Genomic DNA, 26,329 nt, shown 5'->3' on the forward strand with positions numbered 1-26,329 from the left:
TGTGTGTGTGTGTGTGTGTGTGTGTGTGTGTGTGTGTGTGTGTGTGTGTGTGTGTGTGTGTGTGTGTGTGTGTGTGTGTGTGTGTGTGTGTGTGTGTGTGTGTGTGTGTGTGTGTGTGTGTGTGTGTGTGTGTGTGTGTGTGTTCCCCAGCACTTAGTGAGATCAGTTCATTTGAATTGAACTTCTAAAGGATACATGTTTTTCCTAACACATACTGTATTCCTTTCTGGCTGTAGAATGTGTATTTCCTACTGCATTTTACATGTGCTACAACTTTTAATCTTTGAGAAGTTCCAGGTGGTTGGTCTTCCTAACCACATCTGGGCATATCATGGCTCTGTGACGCAAAAAAAATGCAAGTGTAAAACCCTGGTGTATTGACATTTATACACTTAGTCGTCTGTAGTGTGCTGTAGTGTCACAGCTAATGTTAACAGAGTTGTAAGTCAGAACGATTAGCTGCCTAGGTGTTCCATTAGTGACTTCTCTGACCCCCTCATGGCTACAGTACAGGAGAAGAATATACAGGAAGACATACACACCAAAAACAATGCTTAAATAGATGGAGGCACATACATGCACGCACAAAGGACATACAGTATAATATGACACTGATATTTTTCTCAAAGCTCTCACAGACACACACACACACTAACACACACACACACACACACAGGTAAATAGCGTGACATAATCTAAAAATCTTTTGTGGTGTTCAGTGAATAACTCTGCCACTTTCAGGTCAGACCAAAAGGTTAGATGAGGTGGGTGTGTGTGGGGGTTAAAAGACTACTCCTTTTACAGTTGGATCAAAGAGCGCCCTATGTGTCTGTGTGTGTGTGCCACCTATTTGTAGATTTATGTTTGTGATGTCTGCAAAATGCCTTTTTGCTGCTTTGTCTAGTGTCTCTGTAGTTTTAAGTTCATTCATGCTGCGTGTATCCTGATCTGTAGCTTGCAAGTTGTGTTTCCAGTTCAGTATTAGCTTTAAAAAATGACATTGTTTTAATGAGCCAACAGCCGAAAGAAAACAGTCGGTAAAAGGAAATTCACCTTGTTACTTTGGAGCTTGCCATATACTCCAAGCACCAAATTTCAGGAATGTATTCCCATAGTTGCAGGGTAACTGTAAACATGTGTAGACAGCTGGGAGAGAATGGCTGCAATCATCATTAGCAGGGGAGCAGAAATCTTTTGGGCTATTGATGGCTGATCACTGTTAAGTGCAGATGTTGCCACCTTTTCACAGCTAACAAGCTTGACACTTTACACATTGCCTGAATTTTTCCTGGATTCACGCAATTAATATATATTTTTCAAGATGGTCATAGAAACATCACAATCTTGAAAAAATAAGGAACAATGTCCATGATGTTTTCTCCATAATTGAGAATTGCATCATTATACAATTATATATTTTTTTCCTTTGCTTTTTTCCCTCTTTCAAAAACATCGACCATACAACGCGACTATCATTGCCTGAGTATTCTGATAGAGTGCATTCATGACATACAGAACCCAGGATTTTTTAAGTGGGGTGGCACGGGGGGGCGGGGGGGGGGGGGGGGGGGGGGGGGGGGGGGGGGGGGGGGTTATCAAAATAATGCATAGAAAATTGGTTTTGGGACAAGATAATGTGTAGATTGAAAAATAAGGTGCAATGGAATCCAGATAATGACAATTTGTTCAACTGATTGTGATCTGTAAAATGCCCGTCAAAATTATACACTTAATTTTGATTCATTACTATCCATTTTTATTTATATTGGAGGTATTGTTTTGTTGTCAAGACTATGCGTTAATGATGTATTCGATCTTGTTCGATAGGAGCACCATAGACTGAAGTATTGATCACCTTTCTCACGTTTAATGATGGTGAATGATATATTACCGTGCATGTAGACGTCGAAATCACTTGAAATGACAGCTGCTCTGGCCTTACTATAGCAGTTTGGAGATCCTGCACAAAAGTGAAATTACGCTACTTCTTTGCTGTTCTTTCCACTGGCAGTTCGGTCAGGTCAAATAAGTGTGAGAGCAGGCACGTGTATTGGTATGCAAATATATGATTGAGGGCATATCTATGATTATTTATTTATGTAACTGTCAGTCTTGTGCATTTGTGGTCAGTTTAGAAATGCATGCTTACACTTATACATCAATATATACATTATCCTTCTCCTTGCCGTGAAGTATGTAGATTTTCTAAAACATCAAAGAAGATAGAAGGTTGTTCAAACTAAGGGAACTAGGAGAAGTTGAGAGCAAATCAGTCTTCTCCTGTATTGTCTGTATAATGATGAGTTAAGAACAATAATTTTACATGAAATATCCAAAATCCTGAAAGTTTTTAGGTGCACGGGTGATGGCCAATTGGAGTGGTTGTTTAAATTTAATATTTATAAGTTGGCGACTTCTATATCTAAAGCTCGGCAAAAAAGAGGTTTATTTGTTTAGGGTATGTGGTTACTTTGGCATCTGTTTCTTTTTCCTAGGTAATGATGTCTTGTAAGCCCATGTGGGCTGGGCATATTTTATTGTATGCATGAATAATTGAAGAAAAAAAAAATTCATTCATTTATATACGTACATGTGTACATACAAAACAACATACATACTGCAGACATGAAGTTTTTCAACCTCTTAAGTTGTAGACTCATTTTTTGCAGCAATGGCTCCAGATTGTGTAATACCATATGGATAATAAATGTTTTTATAAAGAGAAAGCACCAATGAGATTAAACTGAGGAAAAGGCTCAACAGTCTAATTTTTTTTTTCCTTTTTTCATTCTTCCTCCTTTCTTTACCTGAGGCCTAGGAAGAGTTGATAATGCTTAGGACCTTATTTTTTGTATTGTGCAACTTTTTCCATATGTGTGGTATTTCAGTGCTACATGTGGAAAGAGAGGCACAAACAGTTGGGGTGTTCATTCAAATGAGGCAGGGCAAAGCGAGTTGTTGGTATTTTTTGTGGAAATTTGCCAAGATGTTGCACTGAGAGTAGATGTTTTGTCTGTTCCTGGTAAAGTCAACCTGCCACCACTTCTGTGACTTTGTCCAAAAGCACCACATTTGGAGCAAATGCACAGAAATAACACAATAATGCTTTCAATATAAATTCACTATTTTATTTGTGTTTTATTGTAGTTAAACACCTCCCAACCAGTAGATTTTAAATTATCCTAAAAAAATCAAACTTTTTTTGTGGTTGGAACAGGAATATTGGAGAAGCGGTCTGCATTTGTCTATATTATCGTTATCCACAGATCCAAAGCTGTGTTTCACCGTATGAAAAGCTTCTCTTTTAGTTCATTTAATTTATGCAGCCATCTGAAGAGAACAGGACAGCAATGTTTTTAAACCTGAAGCCTCTGATTGGGGATGTGTTGGATAAGAGCACAGTGCCATGAACTGCCTGTACTACGAAACAAGATTTGGCGTTACCAAGGTAACTTCAGGTTCACATTCCCTGATGGATATTTGTTATGAAAGATATAGATTTTCAGCAGAGTTGATTAGATTAGATTAGATAATACTTTAGTCATCCCACAATGGGGAAATTCAATTGTTACAGCAGCAGTTTTCCACAGTGAAAAGCATACCAACAAGCAAACAATGTAAAGTGACATTAAAGAAAAAGTATTGTAAAGTAAAATGAGGTTTGCAATTGGTCACTGACTTTTATGTGAACGTGCACATCTCTAGATTGGAAAACCCGGGGTTGATAACCAGTGGTGTGACACAGCTTATGCTGGGCCGCGGTTGTTAGGGTTAGGGCACAATCCAGACAACAATCCAGAAGCCAATTCTTCATGTTTATATTCGAGATTAGAGTGACAAGAATAGTGAGAGCGTGTAGTATTAATTACTCCACCCTCAGATCTATATCCACCAAGCCCTTTTGCACTTTGCGCTGCTTCACCTACGTGAACTAAAATAGCAGGGGCTCTTGGAGATGCCCACGCTGAACACCTGCACCTGTGTGCACTTGCACGTTTTAAAATGTCACTGTTCTTTTTTAAATTTTCAATAATTTCTTTGTTCTTGTTTAACGAGTGCAACTCTTTTGTTCATGCACACGCACAGTAACAGAACTAAATGTTGTGACTTACTGTAAAGTTTCACCCGTGTAAAGTAATTCACGTGGTAACTTTTATTAACACCATTGTCACAAATTATTTTGTGGTTCAGTTTTCTGTGGCATGTGTGGTAGACACTTAGGAAGAAAACTAGCCATAATTTATAAGTCGTGGCATCCTACTACTGTGTTAAAAGATTTGGTAAAGTCCGCATAGCAATTAAATGCTCTGAAAAAATATTGTATATTGCAGAATCAGGCACACAACGTGGCGGCCCAAAATGTGGCCTTCTTCAGGTGTATTTGATTATGGTGACCCGTGACAATAATTTTCTTGTCATCATGATACATGATCAAAGGTCATGTGATATGAAATAAACATCAGACTATTAATCAGACTTAGATTTACATATGAATATTGTCCCAATATTGGCAAAAAATTATAATAATCTAATTTTCTTTTTTCACCAGAACTGCTCCTGTGGCCAGACACTTGCCAGTTGTGGTTACTCCCAAAGAACCCGTTTCTTTGGCCCCTGAGAGGAAAAAATGTTCCTGCAGTCTTCATAAGCAATATGTAGCTTTGTGTTGTTTAAACAATTTTTTTCTTCAAATACATTTAGATTTAAGAGCCACTGCATGGGGAATACAGTATGCACAATACACAATCATGCACTTATTACACCCAGAGCCTAATACAAGCATAAGTAGTCAAACACATCTTTTCTCTCTCCACTTTCTTGCTTCTTACCTTTATGCCTTCTACAGATTCTTTTACCTTAGTCTTCTTTTATCTCCCTTCCCTCTTCCCCCCCCATCGTCCTTCCCTCCCCATCTGGTAGAGTTTGCTGGTTAAATATTTGGGGGTGGTACTGGGTGCTGGAAGGCCTAAGCTAGGAGGATCAGCAGAGGAAAGGCTGCAGTTGTTGTGGATTAGCTGTTTGTTTTATCATACCATTGCCTGCTTGCTTGGGGTTTGGTGTTCACCGGGCAAGCTGCAAAGTCAGAAATCACAATTTCTTTAAAAAAAAAAAACGTATATGGAATGCAACTAGTTACTGCTGAGCTTTAGTTTTGCTAGAAGAGGCTAGAATTGCAGAGCTTTCCCATGGATGATAATACAACTTTTCCTTTATGCTGTGGGTTTTGGGGTTAAAAAAATTACTATCGGAATAGAAGCCAACTAATTATGAATTAAGTTTGGCCTGGTGTTTTCTGTGTGGTTCCTCTAACAGTAAAGTTCAAGGTTTGAACTCCCAAAGGGTTTATCCTTCACAGTCCAGAAGACATAAAATGGACAATAATAAGATAAAGCAAGCTGTTACATTTTATATACAAAATAAAAACGCCAGCAAAGAAGTCGAAGTTTAATAAAATAGTGTCCATCATAGGTTTGCTGAGTGCAGTGGATTTCTGCTTAAAATGTTATTGTTTATGGCCATGAATAGTGTTCAGAAATCTTTAGTCTTTGGTTATTAAATTATTCAATGTTTTGAGTCATGTTCAGAATGGCCCTGATTATGACCATATGCTTATGCCAAACTTGAAGAAATTTAAGTGTGCAGCTTTTGAGAAAACAAAAGGGAATGCTAGCTCAAATTAATTTTATAACATTCATAATTCACACAACAATCTGCTACAGCATGACCCAGACTATGACCATGACAAGTTTGAAGGTATTCTACTGTACAGTGTTTTCTGAAAATTAAAGCGAAAATCACCTCAAAATGCACTGCAGTAAATTTACTCTACATACATTAATTACTTTTTTTTTTTTTAACTCGTACATCTTTTTCCTTCAGAGGTTTGCTCACATGTTCAATGTAATGTGAATACTACTCTGACTCACAGGATATAGGCGTATAAGCCTGCAATTAGCCACCAATTCTCCTCCCCTTACCCTCTTTCTGCAAGGGCGCCATTGCTGCATCCTTGGCGTTGATTAGTTTAAAGAAATACTAAACCCCCAGCATTTTTTTTTTTTTCTCAAGTGAGGAATTATGCATGGTTTGGCTAGACCTTTCTTCAGTGTTGCACAGCCCTAAAACAAAGTGTGAAAGAATGACCCTGACTATGACCATGTGAAATCTAAAGTCATTTACTTCAAACTAAATTGAAAGTTGGCGGCCCTTTGTAAAGCTGCTACCCAAAGTCTGATCTGAATGTCTGATTTAGAAATTCACAAATTTACTGTACAAAAGTGAAGAATACACACCAATGCAGACATTAACAATAAAAAATGATGTCTTCCTGTGTTGTCCTTTTTAGACTTTGGAAAGATATGAACAGAGCAAGGATGAATTCCACCAAGCTGCCTCCAAGACGGAAGAAAATGTGAGGTGAGTGACAAGCGCGTACGCACGCAAACAGACACACACACACACACACACACTTACAAACTAATTTGTAGTTCCAAAAGTAAGGTGATATTATACCCTGGAGCCCCAGACGCACACACACCAACTCTCACACATGTACATATGCATGCAGACAGCAGACTAATACTAGTAGATAGTGATCTGCTCTTTTCCTTATTTTACTTACATACATTCTCTAGAGCACACTTGACTAATATGATAAGTGTTTTAATTGGCTGCTTTAATTAAGCCAAATTTTACAATACCCTATTTTCCCATCCTCACTTGTCATTGTGGACTTGTAATGAACCACAGCCAGGGAAAAGGTAGCTAATTATTGCCACTGAAGTCTGTAAAACTCCCAGGCCTTGACTTGCTGTTAAATGTTGTGTTACAGCAATAACAGGGCTTTCCAAAAACGAGTCACGCAAGTATTTATGGATGAGGACAAAATAACAAACACTTGTTTATACACGTCCTTCAGAGTAACAACTCTCATAAGACTAATTATTGATCTCAAGGTTAACACTGACCCACAGTGAATTTCGAATTTAGTACTGCTTGATCTTACTGCTACTTTTGACGCTGTTAACCACAACATTTTAATTGAAAGTCTCCATGTTTCAGTTGGTTTAGCCAACCCTGTTCTTAACTGATTTTCATCCTACTTAAAGGACTGGAGTTTTTATGTTTCAGTTGGTTGTTTTAAATCTGCAGAAACAAAAATCTTTTCTGGGGTTCCACAAGTCAGTCCTTGGGCCAATGCTCTTCAATCTGTACATGCTCCCGCTTGGTATTATCATAAACTACTGTCCATATATTATTAGCAAAGATAAATATAAACAAAGGTAATTATTAGTGCTGTTAGTTAAACGCGTTATTACCGGCGTTAACGCAAATCCATTTTACCGGCGTCAATTTGTAGTTTTTTCACATGCTGTCGCAACAACTAGTAACATTAGAAAAACTACAACACCACACCAGATTTAGCTAAACCGGAAACAAAACAACAGGCACACCGCACACACTTGTTTGGGCTTGCGAGCCAGCCAAAGAGTAGTACCGGTAACGGTTTTGAGTGGATGCGAGCGCGAGAGGCCAAAATGTATGCAGATAAGATTCTGAATGGAAAGTAGCTTTCAAAAGTTGCCAAATGGTTCCATTGTCAAGACCAAAGTTATCTGTGTGTTTTTGTCGTTGTGAACTAAGCTATCATCGCAGCACGTCCTGTCTGAAATTCAGTCTTTTGAACGACTCTTGTTAGTGTCCGGTATGTACCGGTCAGCCTGTCGAACATACTCCAGTGCTCATGGATGCCCAACTCTGCCCATTCATACTGTCCAGACACTCACTGTTATTGTAAGGTACTGTACACGCTGCCTGCTGTGGTGGTGCAGTCGCTCAAAACATAGGAAGCGGGACAACCAATGAATGAGCAAGAATCATTGTCTCAAATGAGTGACTCAAGTCAAGACAGCCTGGCAGTTACTCACTGAACAAAATCAAATTGAGCTGTTCTCTCAAATGGGGAAATATAAGATAAGATAATAAGATAATTTGTTTATTAGTCCCCAATGGGGAAATTACTGCACTACACTCTGTGTACACACTTTTTGTTAGTACTCACACACAGGCCTGAAATACACACACATGCTCAGGACCTATACATGCACTATACATGGAGAGATGTCAGAGTGAGTGGGCTGCCAACTGAACCAGCGCCCTGAGCGGTCGGGGGGGTACGGTGCCTTGCTCAAGAGCACCTGGCAGTGCCCAGGAGGTGAACTGGCATCTCTCCAGCCACCAATCCACGCTCCCAACTTTTTGGGTCCATACGGGGATTTGAACCAGTGACCCTCCGGTTCCCAACCCAACTCCCTATGGACTGAGCTACTGCCACCCCCCATATGAGTGAATGAGAAGCAATTGTATTGGCCCTTGAGTTCAGACAGCCTTGCTGCTATACCTTGAACAAGGTGTTCTGGAAACAAATATAAGGTAGACTCATAATTAACTGAATAACCTAGTCCCAAAAGCAGAGAGGATCACTGCACATTTACACCAAAGCCACATGCATAAACAACTCCTGGTGTCAGCCCTGTAGTGAATGCACCCTGTTATCAGCAGCTTAGGAATATGAGACACCCATAACAGTCAGATTTTCTGCAATGCTAACATGTTTTTGATCTGTGCTGATGCTGAAGACCAGGTCCTCTCTGGGGGAATGCGGTACAGTAATACCGCTAATCCTCTGCTCCCTGAGAGGTTGCGTATGTATTTAAGTGTGTGTGTGTGTGTGTGTGTGTGTGTGTGTGTGTGTGTGTGTGTGTGTGTGTGTGTGTGTGTGTGTGTGTGTGTGTGTGTGTGTGTGTGTGTGTGTGTGTGTGTGTTTGTGTGTGTGTGTGTGGGGGGAGGGGTAAAGAGGGTATTTTAAATCCTCAAGGGTTTTATCTGAGAAGATAAACGAATCTGATCATCCTGTATGGCACTACCTTTATGGACAATGATATACTGCTATACATGTTTGAGTGTGGATAAGTCTCTCATTCCTTCTGTGATCTAGTCTAACTCTAACCTCGGGGAATTCAGTAGTGTTACTTTGATGAGTGGATTAAGCTGTAAAGATACGTGTGTATCTGTGTGTATGGTGTCAAATTATACAAAATGAAAGGAGTGTATGTGATGAAGACCTGTGTACCTTAGTGGCTACAACATGATTCACTTAAGTAGAACAGAACCATCATTGATTTTATTCCTAACACCTGTGCACTTTCTACTATAAAAAGTCAAAATGTCTGCTGAGAAAAAGGCCTATGCCACTAAATAAAAGTGTCTGCCATCGGACTTTTTTCACCAAAAATGGATATGATTCACATTCTGCCCTTCTGTTGGTGTGCAATAAATAGGGTTTGTAATAGGGAGGCAAAGTCTAGATATAGACACTTCATGCATTCAAAAATAACAAACGGTGCCATGTTCTGACTATTTCAGATGCCAAAAGACAGACTCTGGTTTTATGTTGTAAAGTGTTGGAGTGAAGTTGTCCCCGGCTCCACTGTCTGTGTTTTGTAGAAGTATATGTGTACACGCCTATATATGTGTGATGTGTTAATCCTCAGTTTAATCCTTGGACCAAAAGGGTTTTGGCTGCCAGACTCTGGGGTATGAGGGAACCAGAAGGCACAGTGCCTGTGTGTGTGTGTGTGTGTGTGTGTGTGTGTGTGTGTGTGTGTGTGTGTGTGTGTGTGTGTGTGTGTGTGTGTGTGTGTGTGTGTGTGTGTGTGTGTGTGTGTGTGTGTGTGTGTGTGTGTGTACCCATGCGCAACCTGATGCACACTAAAATATCCAACTCAATGGACCATGATAAAATGGCGCTTCAATCACTTTCTTATTATTATCTATCTCAGTTTGCATTGCTTTCTTTGTCCAAAGTTCTGCATTATCCAAAGTTCTGCATGGGATAAGATGAATTTGGCAGTGAATTACACATTTTGCTTTGCATATCAGTGAAAGAAATTCAAATTAATACAAAAGTATATAATATATATATAAGTAAAATATAGAAGTGTAAAGAAGAAACCAGTTATCACCAAATCCCACCACCCTCCCATCCCAATGCTTCCCCTGACCCCCACTCCAGATGTCCTCCTTAATCAACACTTTTATACTGTACAGTCTTTTAGTCCTTACCTATAACAGGAATCCTTTAGGGACCACAGATTTGGCTCTTCTAGAACTGGTCTAAATTGAGATAGCTATGTAACACTGATGAAGACTTCCCAAAGGCATTTTGCATTTTCCAGCTTTACAGGCTTTACCTAGCTGTGGAAAGACAGAGTGAAAAATACACGAGGATGGAAACTGTTGTCTTTTTAGTCTAGATACATTTTGTGTTTGACAGCCTCCTCTTCAGAGTTGAAAGTAATAGAATGAGAGAGATGGACAGATAGGCAGACACCCATGTCAAACTGGACAGGATCCAAGGCCTTATAACAAGGCCAGCTGTCTGTTACAGTAGTAGTCGAACTAGCCTTAATAGCCGGCCTTTGTCAGATCCTCCAAGCCTGTGTCAGACGATACCAGCCTACGGAGATCACTCAGCAATAAGGCTTGAAACATTGACAAGCAAAGTCCAGGGCCCAAGTTAAAAGGCAGAACACTTGGTCGTAGTTATTGAGCTGTATAGAAAATCCAACCAAAACGTGGTGTGTAGCTCAATGAATTTAGACCCCGGTAAATATATAACGTGTACTTTTAGTGCCACTGATCTTTCAACTGGCTGTTTGAGGAGAACCGTTATGAAGCAGCCTGGTTTGGATGGAAAGGGTCTAAGTGTTAAAACAAGAATACCATTGAGTGAAATGGACTCAAGTTGTGAAGTAAATCCCACAGCACTTCAAAATAGAACTACCACTTTAATTTAAAGCTGTCATGGATGTAAGCTTATTACAATAAATGCATCCTGTTAAGACATCATTTAGGACATGTAAAAAAAATTCAATCATTTCTCGAATCTGACATCCCAAACTTGCAAAAGCTACTCGCACAATTTGTTACCAAAATAAAAATTGTTACAAGGGGGGGGGCAGTTGACTAGAAGCCCAGGAATACTGCACTACTTATATTTTATATTCTATTCCATGTTATATTCCTTCCTGTTGACACTGGAAAGGGGTTGCTTCAATCTGGTTGCACAGGTATTGCACATGTGTATAATGACAATAAAGATTATTCTTTCTATCTATATTTTACGGTATTTTTCATGGATGTATAAAGAGAAGTGGAAAAAGCGTTGGAGGCAGGGCCCCATTCAATCTTATGAAAGTTGCTTGCTGGGGTCGTGAGGTATCATTTGTATTTTCACTGTTTTGCCACTATGACAAATTGGCTTCAAAGTCCGGGCCACTTCCTTGGGGTCTTATATTTTTCCAATGTTTGAGACTTGGTGGAAAGCAGGCAGTGTACCCCTTTTTAAACATTTCTAAGCAGCAAAAAAACAAAACAAACTCTTAACAAAAAACATTTTAAAGTAATGGAAATGCTTGTAGAAGCTATGCATATTCATTACAGCTACTTAAAATAAACCTACAAGAAAATATACTTACCAATACAGCATTGATAAAGGAAAGTCAAAAGTGAGAAGCATTGAGAGAAATGAAGTACTCTACCTCCACTTTAATGTTTACGAGAGACAAAGTGAAGTCTGAGTACAAGCATATAGTTCTTGGTTGTGATAGGAATGGAGAGATGGGAGAAGGTGAGTGAAGGAGTGTGGAGATACAAGATAGGGGAGAAGAGGATGTGTGCCCTGTGTCAATTGAAAAGCTGTCAGGGTACAGGTACATACAAGCTACAAGCAAGAGATAACAGGCAACTGTCTCTCTAGTTGTATTCTTCTTCACCTCTCCTGCCCTCTATCTCCCTTGTTATCATCTCTCTTTTTCTATTTTCTTCACCACCGCACCAGTATTAATCAAGCCAGTAATGGTAAAGCAGGAATTCTGACCCTTTGACAAGTCAAATGTCATTTTCAGCCTGAATGAAGCTACAGTCAGGAGATTAGACGATTATCTTATTTTAGCATAAAGACTGCTAGGATAAAGCATTGACCAGTCCTGCCTCCCCCCCCTCCAAGTTCTGTCTGTATGCTAAACTAAGCTAATCCTCTGCTTGCTCCAGCTACATATTAACTGCACAGACATGAGAGTTGTATCGAGCTTCTCATCTAACCCTTGGTAAGGAAAACAAATAAGCGCATTTCCTAAAATGTCGAAGTAGTTTGCTTTCTCCATTGATCTCGGATCAGCAAATGCAGGTGTATTTCTTTCCGTCCGTCAATGTTTTCACCCGGAAAGCCAAGTACAGGCACAAGTTGAATACCTCCTATCTTTAAAGCTACCTGTTACTTGGTAGATGTATGCCATATACTCCCTCTATAAAAGTCCCATACACCTCAGGAAGGCAGAAATTGCAGAGAGAACTGCAGCAGCAACCACAACAGTAACTGCCTTGACGAGAGGGCTTAGACAAGGAATTTACACAAGTTGTAGCGGAGAAAGAGAGCAGAGTGTTAAACAGAATATCAAACATGATGTTAATCCTGACTGTGTAGGCTCAAGTTGTTCGGGGCTAAAAGAACCGCCAGACTTCAGGAGCAGAAGGCAGATAAATATAGACAAAAGCCAAAGTTTTAATGGTTGGTGATATGAGGATTGTAATGAAAGAATATTTCATATTGACCCTCATTACTGAAGGATTCAAGAACATCCTGATGACACTAACTAGATTCATTTTAGTAAAAAAAAATAGTAGTTTGATCAGAGATTTGCCTAAATAGCCACCTAAATTTTTATAATTTTTGATAATAGTAACAGCTCTGATAATAACGAGTGGACCTCTTGGGTCGCAATCTGTTACAATTGTTTTTGTTATCAGGTAGAATAACGATGTTTTTGGCAGAGCACATAGTCTGGATTAGTTAATTAAGGAGCACTTATTCTTCAAATTGGAGTGGATTGCATCATCAGATTTAACTGAAATATGAGTTTTGTCACCAGATAAATCAAACAAGAATTAAAAGTTGAGTTGATAACCTGGTATCTTTGCTTGGATTACGTGATTACGGCGATTTGTGAAACAATCTTTTTTTTTTTTTATCAGCCCCTATGTTTAAACTAGGGAGGATAATGATTGATTGACAAACGATTTGGGTCCGTAAGACTTTGATCAAACACGTGAAATGTAATCAATCTACTATGAAATTAGGATCTGGAATGTACACTATTATGATTTTTTTTGTAAAGCATGTTTCAGTGACTCCCAGTCTCACCAGTGGGCATAATAGATCTATTTTACGACAAGGCGGTGCTTTCGTCTGACTCCCAACCATGTCAACATGCTAGTTTTCCTTATCATGGATAAGTAGGCAGAAATCAGGACAGAGTCTGAGATGTTTGTTAGATTCTGTTCTCTTGTTGCAGTGTTACATTTAGGTTGTTTTTTAAGCGTCTTTCTTATAAAACTATATTGTGAAATTATCTTCATGAGCAGGCTCCGCATGTAGTCTTATATTTAATTATATTCAATGTGTTTAATATGTGTGTTTTTAATCATCGTTATCTTTAGATGTTTAATAGGCCATGTAATGCTGTCAGAGAATATGCAATCATGTTTCTGTAGAAATAAAGCTCTAATTGAGGGAAAAACAACAAATATGTTACGTGGTGGAAGCAAATTTTTGATGTTTTTTTAATTACGATAATCAACTGATTGTTAGAGTTACCAATGATCAATTAAGAAAAGTGTTTACAATTTGCAATCTTAGTTTAAAGAGGTATTGAAATATGCGGTTGTTTCAGCCAAAGCAAGCATTAGAAATCAGTATAAAAACACAAGGAGACGATTTGCCCCCAATGTGTCGGCATGCAAACAAAATGTGCAGACTTTGACTGAACCTGTATTGGAGCCCTCAAGTCAGTCACAATATTGGATTCTCTCTATTTTTCCTCTTCGGGCGCTACTTCTTGTGAGATGTTAACACGATTTTCTAATTAGTTGCCTAAAACACAGTACAAATACCAATACTTTGTAGTTGACAGGATAGCAATAAAATAGCATGTAGGACAAACAATGCTTCATAAGTATAGCCAAAGCCATTAAGGAAAGCACAAAACATCACTCCAAGTCTTGAGAGATGCATGGTTTACAGGCGATAAAAGCATCTTCCTTATCTCTCGTAGCTTTGCCAGAGGCTTTTGTAGTTGGTGGTGTGTTTTGTGTTTTTTCCATTTTCCAATTTCTCCCCTTTCATTCCTCTCTGTGCCTTTGTTTCGGTAAGCTGGTGTGCGTGGTCCAGAAGTCTGAGGCCTCTGTGTTCCGTCTGCCTCCGCCTTCGCTGCTGGAGATTAAAAATAATGGGCAGCACCATTAATTAAGCGACTAATCTTACTGTTTTTGTTCTGTCATATTTGCGGCTCACAGATGCGTAGAGAACTCTCCTAAAAATGACTGCCACAGCACACATTAAAGTGCTTTCGCACACACACATTAACAACAACAACCCCGTATTTGGCTAGACGGTCCGTCAAGGATGCTGCTTTACCTCGTTTCCAGCTAAAAAAATATCTCCCTCCCCCTCTCTCTCTCGCGCTCTCTCTCTCTCTTTTTATTTATTTTTCTAAGCGGCTCAGTTAATATTGTTGATTTAAGACCTCACCTTCAATTTAGTGTGCCATGTGGACAGAGCTTTAGCTTTTGCTGCGGCTGAGCCAATTTTCTGCTTCAACCATCTTTTAATAAACCACGCAGCGCTATCAGGAGACTTTGGCTTCCCTGATGAAGGCCATTTATTTCAAATTAAAGGAGAGTTCCTTATCTCCGGTGGCCTCAAACGGAGAGACAGATAAAGATGGCGCGCTTTGGTGTCGTCCTCGCTATGTAGTTGATGCGTTGAGAGAAAAGGAGGGGGCGAGCGAGCGAGATGTAAGAAAGGAGACCCAGTTGGAGAGAAGACTGAGACAAAAAGTGGAGAGAAAAAAACCCAGATGAAACCGACAAGACAAACCATTGGGATGTAATGTGGGTCGAAAGGAGTAATCTGATTGGCTGTCATCTTTTTTTTTTTAAAAGGTCTTGTGAGAGAACACCAAAGAATGCTTAATTTCTTCCCTTTCATCGTTTTATCCTACTTCCTTCCTTTAATGTTTTTCTATCTGTCTCTTTCATTATCCTCTTTAACCTTCATCACCCATGCTCAGATTAACTCATTGCATCCATGATACTGTTGCTGATAGTAAAGTGTGTGTGTGTGCGTCCTGGTGGATATGGATATGCTGTAATTGAAACACGGGGGTCAGTTCTCCGGGAATCAAAGCGAAGAATACTCTTTAATTTGGCTTTCAATTAAATCTGGTGTTAAATGTTCCTCACTGAGAACGTGGGTATGAATGGGAACAGCATAGAGGGAATCAACATGTTAGCATGTAGGGAGGTGCTTGCGTAAGTTTGTGGTGCTTTCATGTTCACAATGTGTACATTTCTGCATGTGCCTTTCTATACCTGCCTGAGCGAACAGAACTCGCTTGTCTTTGCTTCAATCAGTTAGAATCCATTACGGCAAGGCACCCAGGCAACAAGCCTGTCATAGTTAACAGTCAAACAGATAGACAAGCAAAGACCAATTATAATACATCCCCACAATTAGGCATGGCTGATTCAGTCTCTTAAAGAACACTTTTCTGCTGCATTTGATCAGAAAAATCCTACCCACTCAATTAAATGTTATTTAGCACTAATTGCATGATTTGCAATAAAGCACGTTCTATATAGAGCGTAGGTTGTTAACAGGTTGCGGTTTGTGAGGTTGTTAATTGTTTTTCATCTTTGTCTTGCCTCATTTAATGGGACCTCTTCTATTGTTCGTGTGTATTTTTTTTTCTTCCGTCTTTTCATTTTGTTCTCTTGTGGCTAAGACACACATGAAGGTTGGAGGAGGCTCTTTCTATTCAAATATTGTTTGATATTCTGTTAGGACTGGGCAAAACCATATACAAACTTACCAAAATTAGAAAGTGCCCCAGTAGTTAAATAGAAAACTTAATTACATTTCTTGAAAGTGTAAAAACTGTCAAATTCACAACAATCAATATACTTCAGATCACTGAAACAATACTCTTTCTAATCGTACATAGTAAAATTCTTGTGAATTCTTTTTCTGAATTAGCTAAGCTGATACTGACTCCCAAACTTCCCTTTCCTGAGTCATATTAACCAGCTTTGACTCGGGGATCCCGAGGCGTTCACCGGCCAGTCTAGCGACAGAATCTCTCCACCTTGTCCTGGGTCCTCCCCGATGCCTCCTCCCAGTTGGATGTGCCTGGAACGGCTCCAATGAGTGGCACCCAGCTAACCACCTTAGCTGGCTCCTTTCAACGCAAATGGGCAGCGGCTCTACTCCAAACTGAGGAACTACTCAGAGTTCCTCATGGATGACTGAGCTTCTCACCCTATCTCTAAAGGAGATGCCAGCCGCCCTCCTGAGAAAATCTGTTTCGGCCACTTGTGCCAAAGATGTAGTTCTTTTGGTCATACTCATTAAGTTACACTTGGCTACTTGGGGGCAGCTGAAACAAGCTTTAATAGCAACACAAGGTTTCAGGTTAATTTACTGGGATTCTACAACACAGGGTTGCACAACTGAATATGTGTGTCTTGGCCTCCTTTTTTCTATCCATGACCATCTCCTTGGTTTTGCTGACGTTAAGCACCACTCTGCCAGATTGTTGATTTCTTTGGGTTGAAGAGTTGCCTATTCACACATCCAACGCACAATGGCACAACATTATCATGTCATTGTCATTTGAGGTTGTTTGTAGACACCTGATGCATCAAAGTCTAATACTCACTCTGTTTTTGGTCCCTACCACTTGTAAGGGAAATATCTGAGTCTTGAGCTGCTAAATGCTCCACTATCTTCCGCAGCTATACTCCGTATCCGTCTGCTGATACTGGGAAGGTAATGTAGAGTCTGTTCTTCAAACTCTTTTGTTGAAAACACCTGCCTGCTGCAGCTGGATATTCTATGAGACAGTTTAGTTAACAACAATGTGATCCATTGTTTCTCATACAAACATAAATGGCTGCTTGAAATAGACTGCTGTATCCGTCCTTTTTTCCACACGTTCACATTTTTCATCTCCCACCTTTTGACTTCATGTCGCCTCAATTGTCATTGTTTTTTTGCTTTCTTTTTTTGCAGTTCTTATTTTTTTTGCCGTATTTGTTACAACCAATTCAAATCCTCAACAAAGCCATCCAAAGGGATATGTGAAACTTTGATATCTACACATTCAGAATAAAGTTGATCTGACACATCTTGATCCACATTACGATTCTGCAGGCCTCAATTGACACTGTCAGTGAAAAAATAATTCCATTTTTCTGTATCTCTGTGTCTTTGTCTTTTGCAGGTCTCGCAATACAGAACCAGTGTGTCCTGGCCTGCAGGCTCAGATTCTAACTTGCTACAGGGAGAACAGAGACCAGACTCTAACATGTTCAGGCCTGGCCAAAGAATACATGCAGTGTATCAATGCTGCAAAGAAGGTGAGAGTTTTATTTTCCATATGGATAGGATTTGGACTGTCAGGGAAGTTCTTAAAGGCTAATATACTATTGTGTTTACTTCATGAAGTTGAAAAACAAAAGCCTACTGTAGATCCTACCTTAAACATAAAAATTACTTCCTAAAACCATATCAATAGCAACTTTTTACCAAAAATAATAAGTATATAATAATAATGTGAACTATATCATATTGTTCTTCTAACGACCCCTCAAATAAGCAAGGATTTGAAGCCTGAGTGGCGTCTTTTAAAGTTTTCCATGGAGAGAGATGATGTTATTTTCAGAGCAGCACTCTGTCTGATGTAAAAGAAAGAAATTCATTTTTTATCATGTTCTCAAGATTATTCTGGGGGAGTTATGGATCCCAAAACATCAAATTGACAGGATTTTGAGTGCACTTTAGGTTTATACACAGAGAAAATCCTTACCTTCATTAAAAAAACGCTTTCAGAGTAAACGTCTGATGTAAAAGTATGAAACCCAAGTTCTCCGGTGCTACAAAACCTGTTTTCCTACCAATTCTGAAAATGCCCCTTTTCGAAAGCAAACTGTTTGGGTTTCTATTACATAATTCTTCAGTCGCAGCTCACCTCGTCACTGCAGCCTTTAGCCTTTTAGTTCTACTTTAAGGTAGTTTAAACACAATCGTTTAAAGTGTGTGAGAAGGAAGAAAAAGCAGGTTGTCCCCTGAAAACAAGACATTTTCCCAGGCAGCACTGATTACATTTTTTCATATTTTATGAATACGACTGAAGCACATTAACTTCACTTCCATTGATATACAAGTTTTTGTTTTAGCTTATGAGTTGAAGAAAAATAAGAATTCCTGAAACTAGTTCACTAGTGTCCTGCCTTTTTAATCGCTACAGGCTCTATGGCCAATGCAAAAAGCAACCGTGATAGGGGGCAGCCTTGCCTTGTTCCACGAGAAACCGCAAAATACCCAGAACACATCCCATTGGTACAGACCGATGCTAGTGGCTTGCTATATAGTAGTTTAATCCATTTCATATATTTTTTCCCAAAACCAAACTTATCTAATACATAAAACAAATACCCCCACTCCAGCCTATGAAAAGCTTTTTCGGCATCCACGGACATAATAAGCTCCGGAGTTGGTAGGATCTGAATCATGATAAATTATAATTAAGAGTCGCCTGATATTAAAAAAAGAAAATCTATTTTTTATAAATCCTGTTTGGTCAGGGGAAATTATCTTGGGTAAAAACCTCTTCAATCTCGGTGCTAACACTTTGGCTAAAAGGTTGACATCTATGTTCATTAGTGAGATTGGACGGTAAGATTCACTAAGGCTAGGATCCTTATTCTTTTTCAGGATTAAGGATATAGATGTTTCTTTTAATGATTGGGGTAGTACAGCTAACTCAAAGGACTCGTTGTACATGTTCAGCATGTGAGGGATTAGGTGGGTGGAATTGTTTTTAAAGAACTCAGATGGGAAGCCGTCCGGCCTCGGACTCTTGTCACTCTGAAGTGTTTTAAGTGCCACATTCAGTTCTTTAGCAGTAATAGGACTTTCTCATATGTGCTTGGACTCTTCACTGCCTGTGGGCATTTTCAAATTTTGAAATGAACTGTCAAATGTGGGACAACAATCATGTTTTGAAGAATAAACTGAACTATAGAAATTCCTGAACATACAATTTAGTATTTTGTTGTCATATATATATATTTAACCCTCAGCTGTTTCAATCTTTAAAATGATAAGTTGTGAGGCAGCTGCTTGTTTAAGTCGATGGGCAAGAATCTTAATGGCTTAGTCGTCAAATTCATAATATGTATGTTGGGATTTCCAGAGCATGTTCTCTGCTACGCTGGTTGATAAGGTGTCAAATTTATTTTTCTCAAGCAGTTGCTCCTTCAATAAGTCAGGTGAGGGAGAGCTTGTGTATGCCAGTTCTAGTTGTGAAATTTGTATAGTTATGTCTGACACTTTTTGATTAGCTTGCTTTTTATTACAAGATGTAAGTGAAATTATATGCCATCTCAGGTACACTTTTAGTGACTTCCACAGAGTTGTACAAGAGATTTCCGAAGAGGAATTAACCTCGACAAAAAATCCCATTTGGTCAGCTACAAAGTGTACAAATTTCTCTTGAGATACTGTAATGAAACGAGATCTAGGAGTGTTGTGCGGAAACCTAAAAGTGGCTGTAAGGGGGCAGTGGTCTGATATGACTATGGCATAGTACAAACAGGTCTTTGGCTGAAGAGAGTAGACGATTATCTACTAAAAATAATCAATCCGGGAAAATGTCTGATGTACCTGGAAGAAAAAGGAGTAAGTCCTGGCAGTGGGGTTGTTTAGAGGGGTTAGCTGAAGACCTGTCCAATACCGGATTGAGGCAACAGTTGAAGTTACCACCTAAAATTAAGAAGTGATTGTGCTACCCAGCGTAATAGGTTTGGAAAAAAAAATGTTGACTTAATTTTTAAAACTTCTATCTTCTAGCTGATTTAGCTTTCCAACTTCTTAGTTTTCCTGTTTCTTTGGTCCTAGCGCAGTTAAAAAAATGAAATGAAATAGTGTAAGGTAAATGGAAGAGAGAAATAATTAGCCCGCTTTTTAACCAGCTGAGTGGAAGTTAAAGGAAAATATAAAAATCTTTAGATTTCATTTTACACTCCATCATTTTAATATTTTCTCAAACAGTACCATTTCTTCATGCTTTCATTTTATATTTTTGACTTGTTTGATATTTTGAGTTTGATAAGGTAAATTATGGGGTTCCATTAACGGACAGCTAACTGCCTGACATTTTATTAAGGGGGTACTGGTGTCATGCTGTTTATTGAAGCAATGGTAATTTCGATGATGTAGTAGCTGGACCCCTCCAGACCACTACGCCCGCCTAAAATGTATGCTAAGTTGTTTATTTTACAAATCTGAGTTGTGCTATATGAGGATGACTTTGGACAGTGATGGCATGTGGCTATAAGTTCCTCATCCCGATCGGGTAATTAACTTCTCCTGTTGACTCTATTAGCCTGGCTAGCTAGCCAGCTGGCTCAAGTTTTCAAATGTAAACATCAGAGGAAACGCACAGGAAAGGTGGAGAAAATTAGCTCTAGCTAGCAAGACCATCCCTGCGGCCGTTTCAGGACTGCAATTCGTTCATCAGGATAAGGAAATCAACTCACTAGGATCCTGCTGACTCTGGTAACCTGGCCAGTCAAAGTGTTTAAATGTAAACATAGGAGTAAATGAGGAGTAGAAAGTTAAGAAATATATTGGCTACAACCTATGGCTCAATCCGGACTACGTGGACAAGCCCGACCATCTCCATCTCTACATCAGTGGGAGCATTTCTTGGCATCTTGCTAGCCAGCATGCAGGTGTTTGACGTTGAGCTGGGTGGCCTCCCTGCCTGCTTCGGTTTCCGGCAGGACGTCCGGAGCTGTGGTTTCATTTTGTCCTGACTTGGCTGGATCCTAGATCCTGCTGGCAAAATTCAACTAGGCAACTCTTTTTACGGTTTGCCGATCTGTGAGACACATTCTGCTTTATGATGAATCATGCACACATTTAAGGTGGAGGAGTCTTTGTCTGAGAGAAGTCAAATCAGACAGTGAACTATGTCTTTACTGACTCAAGAAAAGTTGCTTTTTTCTAGTTGTGACTTTTTTCCATTTTATCCGCGGTGAAAACAGTGAAGAATCACTGCTTTTGCATGCACTCGGTACAATCTAGCCTTGTACTTTCAGCATTTCATATTCCTTAATTGGATCCACTGCTGTATTTTTTAAAAGCAAAGACAAGTTCCTCTCCTTAAGTATGTTCATCACTGCAGCAGTTTTAAGTTACAAATTCACAAAAGTTAGAGAGAAAATGTGAGGAGGAGGAGGAGGAGGAAGAGGAGGGGAAGTTGGAGGACAGAATACTGGAAGCTTGCCCTTCCAAACTTTGTACAGTAGCCACCTTTTGAAGGTGCAGCTACTCATCATGCACGCGGACAACGTACTGCCCTGCCTCATGGTGCTCTCTGCTCACATCTCCTCTGCATTGCTCAGGGGCCCTGAGGCTTCCCCTGGCATACAGTAATACAGCATGTCATAATCAGAACTTGATTCTGCTGCTGTGTGTGTGTGTGTGTGTTCGTGTTTGTGTGGCGCTGCCTGTACGTGTGTGCACTTTCAATATTATCTGTAGCTTGGTATCTTTCTTGTAAGAAACCCGTGCAGACACAAACACGCTTTCATATACACAAAGCTAAACCTTTGTTTATGATGTTGTATTTCTACACTTATGAGAGTATAATGTCTTTACAAATGTTGGCGTTGTTTGTGCGTGTGTGTGTGTGTGTGTGTGTGTGTGTGTGTGTGTGTGTTTGCTTGCATGCATGCTTGTGTGAGTTTCTTCATCTTATTAGCTAGTGTGAAATAACAAGGAGTGAAGTAAAGACTCTTTGAAGACAGTCTTTAAAAGAGCACAGCATATCATACATAGTGTGTGTGTGTGTTGGTGTGTGTGTGTGTATGTGTGTGTGTGCGAGAGAGGCTTGCTACATTGCGGTCTGCTTTAACCTACACATCAAGGTCTTTCCCCCTGATTAGCCCCTGAGGCATCTCCCTGGCCTTCACTCAATTTGAAAGTTCTTCCTCCATTATGTGTCTTTAGAAGCTGTCACAGTTTGTTTATCACTGATGACTTGGTTGCTTTTCGTGGAGTACAGTAGATACTGCGTGGGCTACTACATGAACTGACTGACTAGTTGCAACTCATAATGTTGAACTTACTAAAGAAAGTTTAATATAAGCAAAACATCGTTTTCTTCTCTTCTTTGTAATGCATATCTAATTAGTACATCTTACGGACACGCATTGTGCTGTGAGTCTGGAAAAAAAATATTTTTAATTTCTGTTTATATTGTATTTATAAGCACACACAGTTGATGTGTGATGTCTTTATTGCAAATATAAGTTTTAATCCTTTAAAAGAATTTAGAGTGGTCTGTTTATTTAATTGATTAGTCAAGAAATAAATGAAATTACACAGCCTCTGATGGGAGAAAGCAAACAGAGGATTTTTTTTTTTTTAATTCCTGAGCCTTTAAATAAGTAAAACAGGACTTCATTGGAAATAAATGTGGTCCAGTTCTTTGTCTTTCCAGACTCAAAGAAGCGACTGTGATGTGTTTTGATAAGCGTCTCAGCGGGTCAGTAGAAAAGGCCTGCATCTCACAGACGTCTGCCTGCTGGGTTACGCTACCATATCTATGTGCTTGTGTACATGCATGTGTGTTTGATGGCAAATGAGGGGAGGGTCCCACAGAGTCCGCAGAGACTGAGCAGGCAACCTCGAGTCATTATCCTCTGGGAGGCTAAGCCTGACATGGGCACTGCTACATATAACAAATACACACTGTCCAGACGCACTGGATTCTCTAGTCATTTATCTGCACTCTCACATGCGAACACAAACACAGCACGCACAGGCATGCACACACTGTCAACAGTTGAGGTCAAAATTATTAGCCTCCCAGGAATTATGGAACATTTTACTATAATTCTTCCCAATGTTTTGCAGCATTGATAAAACTTTTGGAATATAAAATACATTTTTAGGCTTGCTTTATATCAAATATAGTTAAAAAATTGGGTGGTCAAAGCCCCCATTAGCCCCCATTTAAAACACACCTAATTAGCCAATTCATTCATTCAATTAATTCAGTCAACACAAAAGGTATCCATGGAACTGGGCCCTTGAACACATTATTGAGAGGCTGCTGAAAAGACTACATTTACTCACCATGCAAGACAAAGGAAATCAGTCTTGAACTCAGAAAGAGGAAGGTGGAGGCTCATGATAAAGGGGAAGGCTACACTGCCATTTCCAAGTGTTTCACTGTGTCTAGAACCGCTGTACGTTGCCTCATTGCCAAGTAAAAGGAAGAAAATTCTGTAAGAAACAAATTTGAGCGTGGTTGTAAGCGTAAGATTTCAAGAACTCTGGAGAGGAAAATAGTCAGAGATGCTCAGAAGATTACACTATTGACTATTAATGGCCTGGGGGCTAATCATTTTCTCATTTTTGCCCTTTCTTCTTTCAACTCAGTGCATCAATAAAATATCCTAATCAAACTTAGTGGAAATTTTGTCTTTCTTATGTTAAAAACAAATACACTGTAAACACTTGTTGTTAATGATCATTTCCATGGAGAAATCAATAGTTCTGTATAAATTCATAAGGGGGGCTAATACTTTCGGCCTCAACTGTATATGCTTGGTGGGATTCCAAAGTAATTTAGCGGCAGTCTCAGAGAGAGCCTGGCTCTGAGGCTGATAAATGTCAGAGGCTCATCTCACAATGGAGAAGGGAAAGGGGAGAAAGGAAACAGGGGAGACAGACTGAAAAATGAAAGACAGTGACATAGAGGTACAAAAGAGATTTGGATAAGTGGAGAAAATACCTGAGCCAAGAACAAAAAGAGCCGGTAAAGGATACACAGGGAGTAAAAAAGTAAAAGATATTTAAAAAAAAATAGAGATGAGTGTTACAGCAGCATGTTTGATCGCAGGAGTACTGTACGTGGAGCTACAATGAGTTCAGGATCCGGCCGGCTGCAAGACGGGACGTCAAACTTTAAACGTCATTATTTTCCCCTTCAGCAAGGCCAACTACAGAGGCACACACACTCACACGTATATATCTGGAGCCCTGCTGCGGAGTGCAGACATTACAGGCTTTGGGTGTAATACCCAGGGAGTTCCTCCTGAAGTTAAAAGCTGCCTGTCAGATTGGCTGTCAGACAGTAAAACAGAATAGGGAGAAACCCAAGGTAGAATCAGAGAGAGAAAATGCTGAACGAGTGCTGAGGAGCAGCAGAGTAATTGATAAGGATATTTGGAATTGTGTGTTTAAAGAATTATGGGTCGATAATCTTGTCCAACTGTGAGTCCTTAGGGGCCATTCACAGTCCTAGTTCCATGGACTGTGATTCCGCCTGCTGCTGTGGCAGAAGAATACTTACCTTGCACAGCAGCTGGATTCTCGTGATATCACAAGATCATGCAAGAAATGCAAATTTGCGTTTCCTAGGATGGCAAAGGCAGCTCACAGCCTACCGACTTTGCCATAATATAACTGCAATAAACTACAACTACATCTAAAATCCTTGTTTCTGTGAATTTCAGATCAGTCAGGGCTATGCTACATTGTAGATGCTCCATCAACACAATGATGTAAAGATTATTTCAGAATTTTATAGGTAGTCCAACTTCCCCGCTTACTTTTCCCCTAGAAAGTTTTTTTCTCTTTTGTCTCTGCACAGTTAATGAAGGTACAATTGAGCTCTGGGTGCCCAGAGACAGCTACTTTAATGTAATGTGATGGCGCCGCCGAAAACGCATGATAACTTTGTCTCTGATTGGCTTACCGTGAGAATTTAATGAAAAGAACCTCTGTCCAACTGTTAAGCATTGGGCTGGATCAATCATGCATTGGGGTTGTATTGCAGCCAGCGGCACAGGGAACTTTTCAAGAGTAGAAGGAAAAATGGATACAATAAAATGTAAGCAAATTTTGGGTGCTAACTTGATGCCATCTGTGAAAAAGCTGAAGTTAAAGAGAGGAGGGCTTCCACAAAAAGATAATGATCCTAAACACACCTCAAAATCCTCAGTGGATTACATCAAGAGGCGTAAACTGAAGGTTTTGCCATGGCCTTCACAATCTCCTGACCTCAACATTATTGAAAATCGATGGATAGATCTTAAAAGATCAGTGTGTGACATACAATCCAGAAATCTCAAAGAGCTGGAAGACTTTTGGAAGTACGAATGGGCGAAAATACCTCAAACAAGAATTGAAAGACTCTTGGCTGGCTACAAGAAGCGTTTCCAAGCTGTGATACTTGCCAAAGGGGGCAGTACAAGGTATTAACTCTGCAGGGTGCCCAAACTTTTGCAGATGGCATTTTTTTGTTTTCTGTTATTTGTAAAGTGTAAATGATGGAAATAAAATCTAACTTTTTGGGACATATTATAAGAGTGTCTAATCTGTCATTTGATGCCTTTTGGAGATTTTTCCATCTTTTCTTGGCTTCGTTATGCAAACCAATACAATTTTTTACCCGGGGTGCCCAAACTTTCGAGCCCCATTGTACAGTTGGCAGAAGGAGGACTTGCTGATGAGATGAGATTTGTCAGCTCTCCTACTAAAAAACAATTTTCAAAATTACCCAGTGCATTGTAATTGACTGTCCTCTAGCATGAGAGGCATTAATTTAAACCTTTTAGTTCCATTTTCTTCTGCTTAGCTACTAATTTAGGTAGTTGGACTGTTCGGTCGTTGACAGTCATGCCATCCAGGGCTGAAGTAGCGGAGGAGGTTTGACTGATGACATGTCATGTCTGCTGTCCATCAGAGGCTACCTTACAGATAAGTGCTGTGTTAAAATGGAGCTTTTCTCAGAGTGGTAGAATTTGCTCATGACTCAAAATCCAACAGTGCCCTGTAGGAAACCCTTAGAGAAACTTTTTTGTTGACCTTACGCTCTTATTCCTTCGGAGCTAAAACTTTGTAAGAACCTGCAATGTCTAATTTCTGCTTTTTCCATTAGATTTTATAAATTAGAATGTATAAACGTCATTGTAAAGGCAACCCTGTATGGCGACACTGGGACATATATGTCCTCATTTTAATGTGCTGTTTGGTAGGAAAGTGCAGTTTAGTTTGGGGACAGACACTGAAAACAAAAGTGGCGCTAATATTTATTAACTTTAACATTCATGTGTGATGACTTTTAAA

The 26,329-nt window shown here is 39.6% G+C and overlaps 1 protein-coding gene across 3 annotated transcripts in view; it reads left to right on the top strand.

Annotated features, from left to right (window-relative positions):
• Positions 1-26,329, top strand: part of chchd6a (coiled-coil-helix-coiled-coil-helix domain containing 6a) — a 74,822-nt gene that overhangs the window by 31,472 nt on the left and 17,021 nt on the right. For all 3 annotated transcript variants that reach the window (XM_034877271.1, XM_034877273.1, XM_034877272.1), the window contains 2 exons: positions 6,347-6,417; positions 17,403-17,538. In XM_034877271.1, the coding sequence (XP_034733162.1) occupies positions 6,347-6,417; positions 17,403-17,538 (207 nt within the window). The remainder of the gene's footprint in view (positions 1-6,346; positions 6,418-17,402; positions 17,539-26,329) is intronic.

Source organism: Etheostoma cragini, chromosome 7, assembly GCF_013103735.1.
Source record: "Etheostoma cragini isolate CJK2018 chromosome 7, CSU_Ecrag_1.0, whole genome shotgun sequence".
NCBI lineage: Eukaryota > Metazoa > Chordata > Actinopteri > Perciformes > Percidae > Etheostoma > Etheostoma cragini.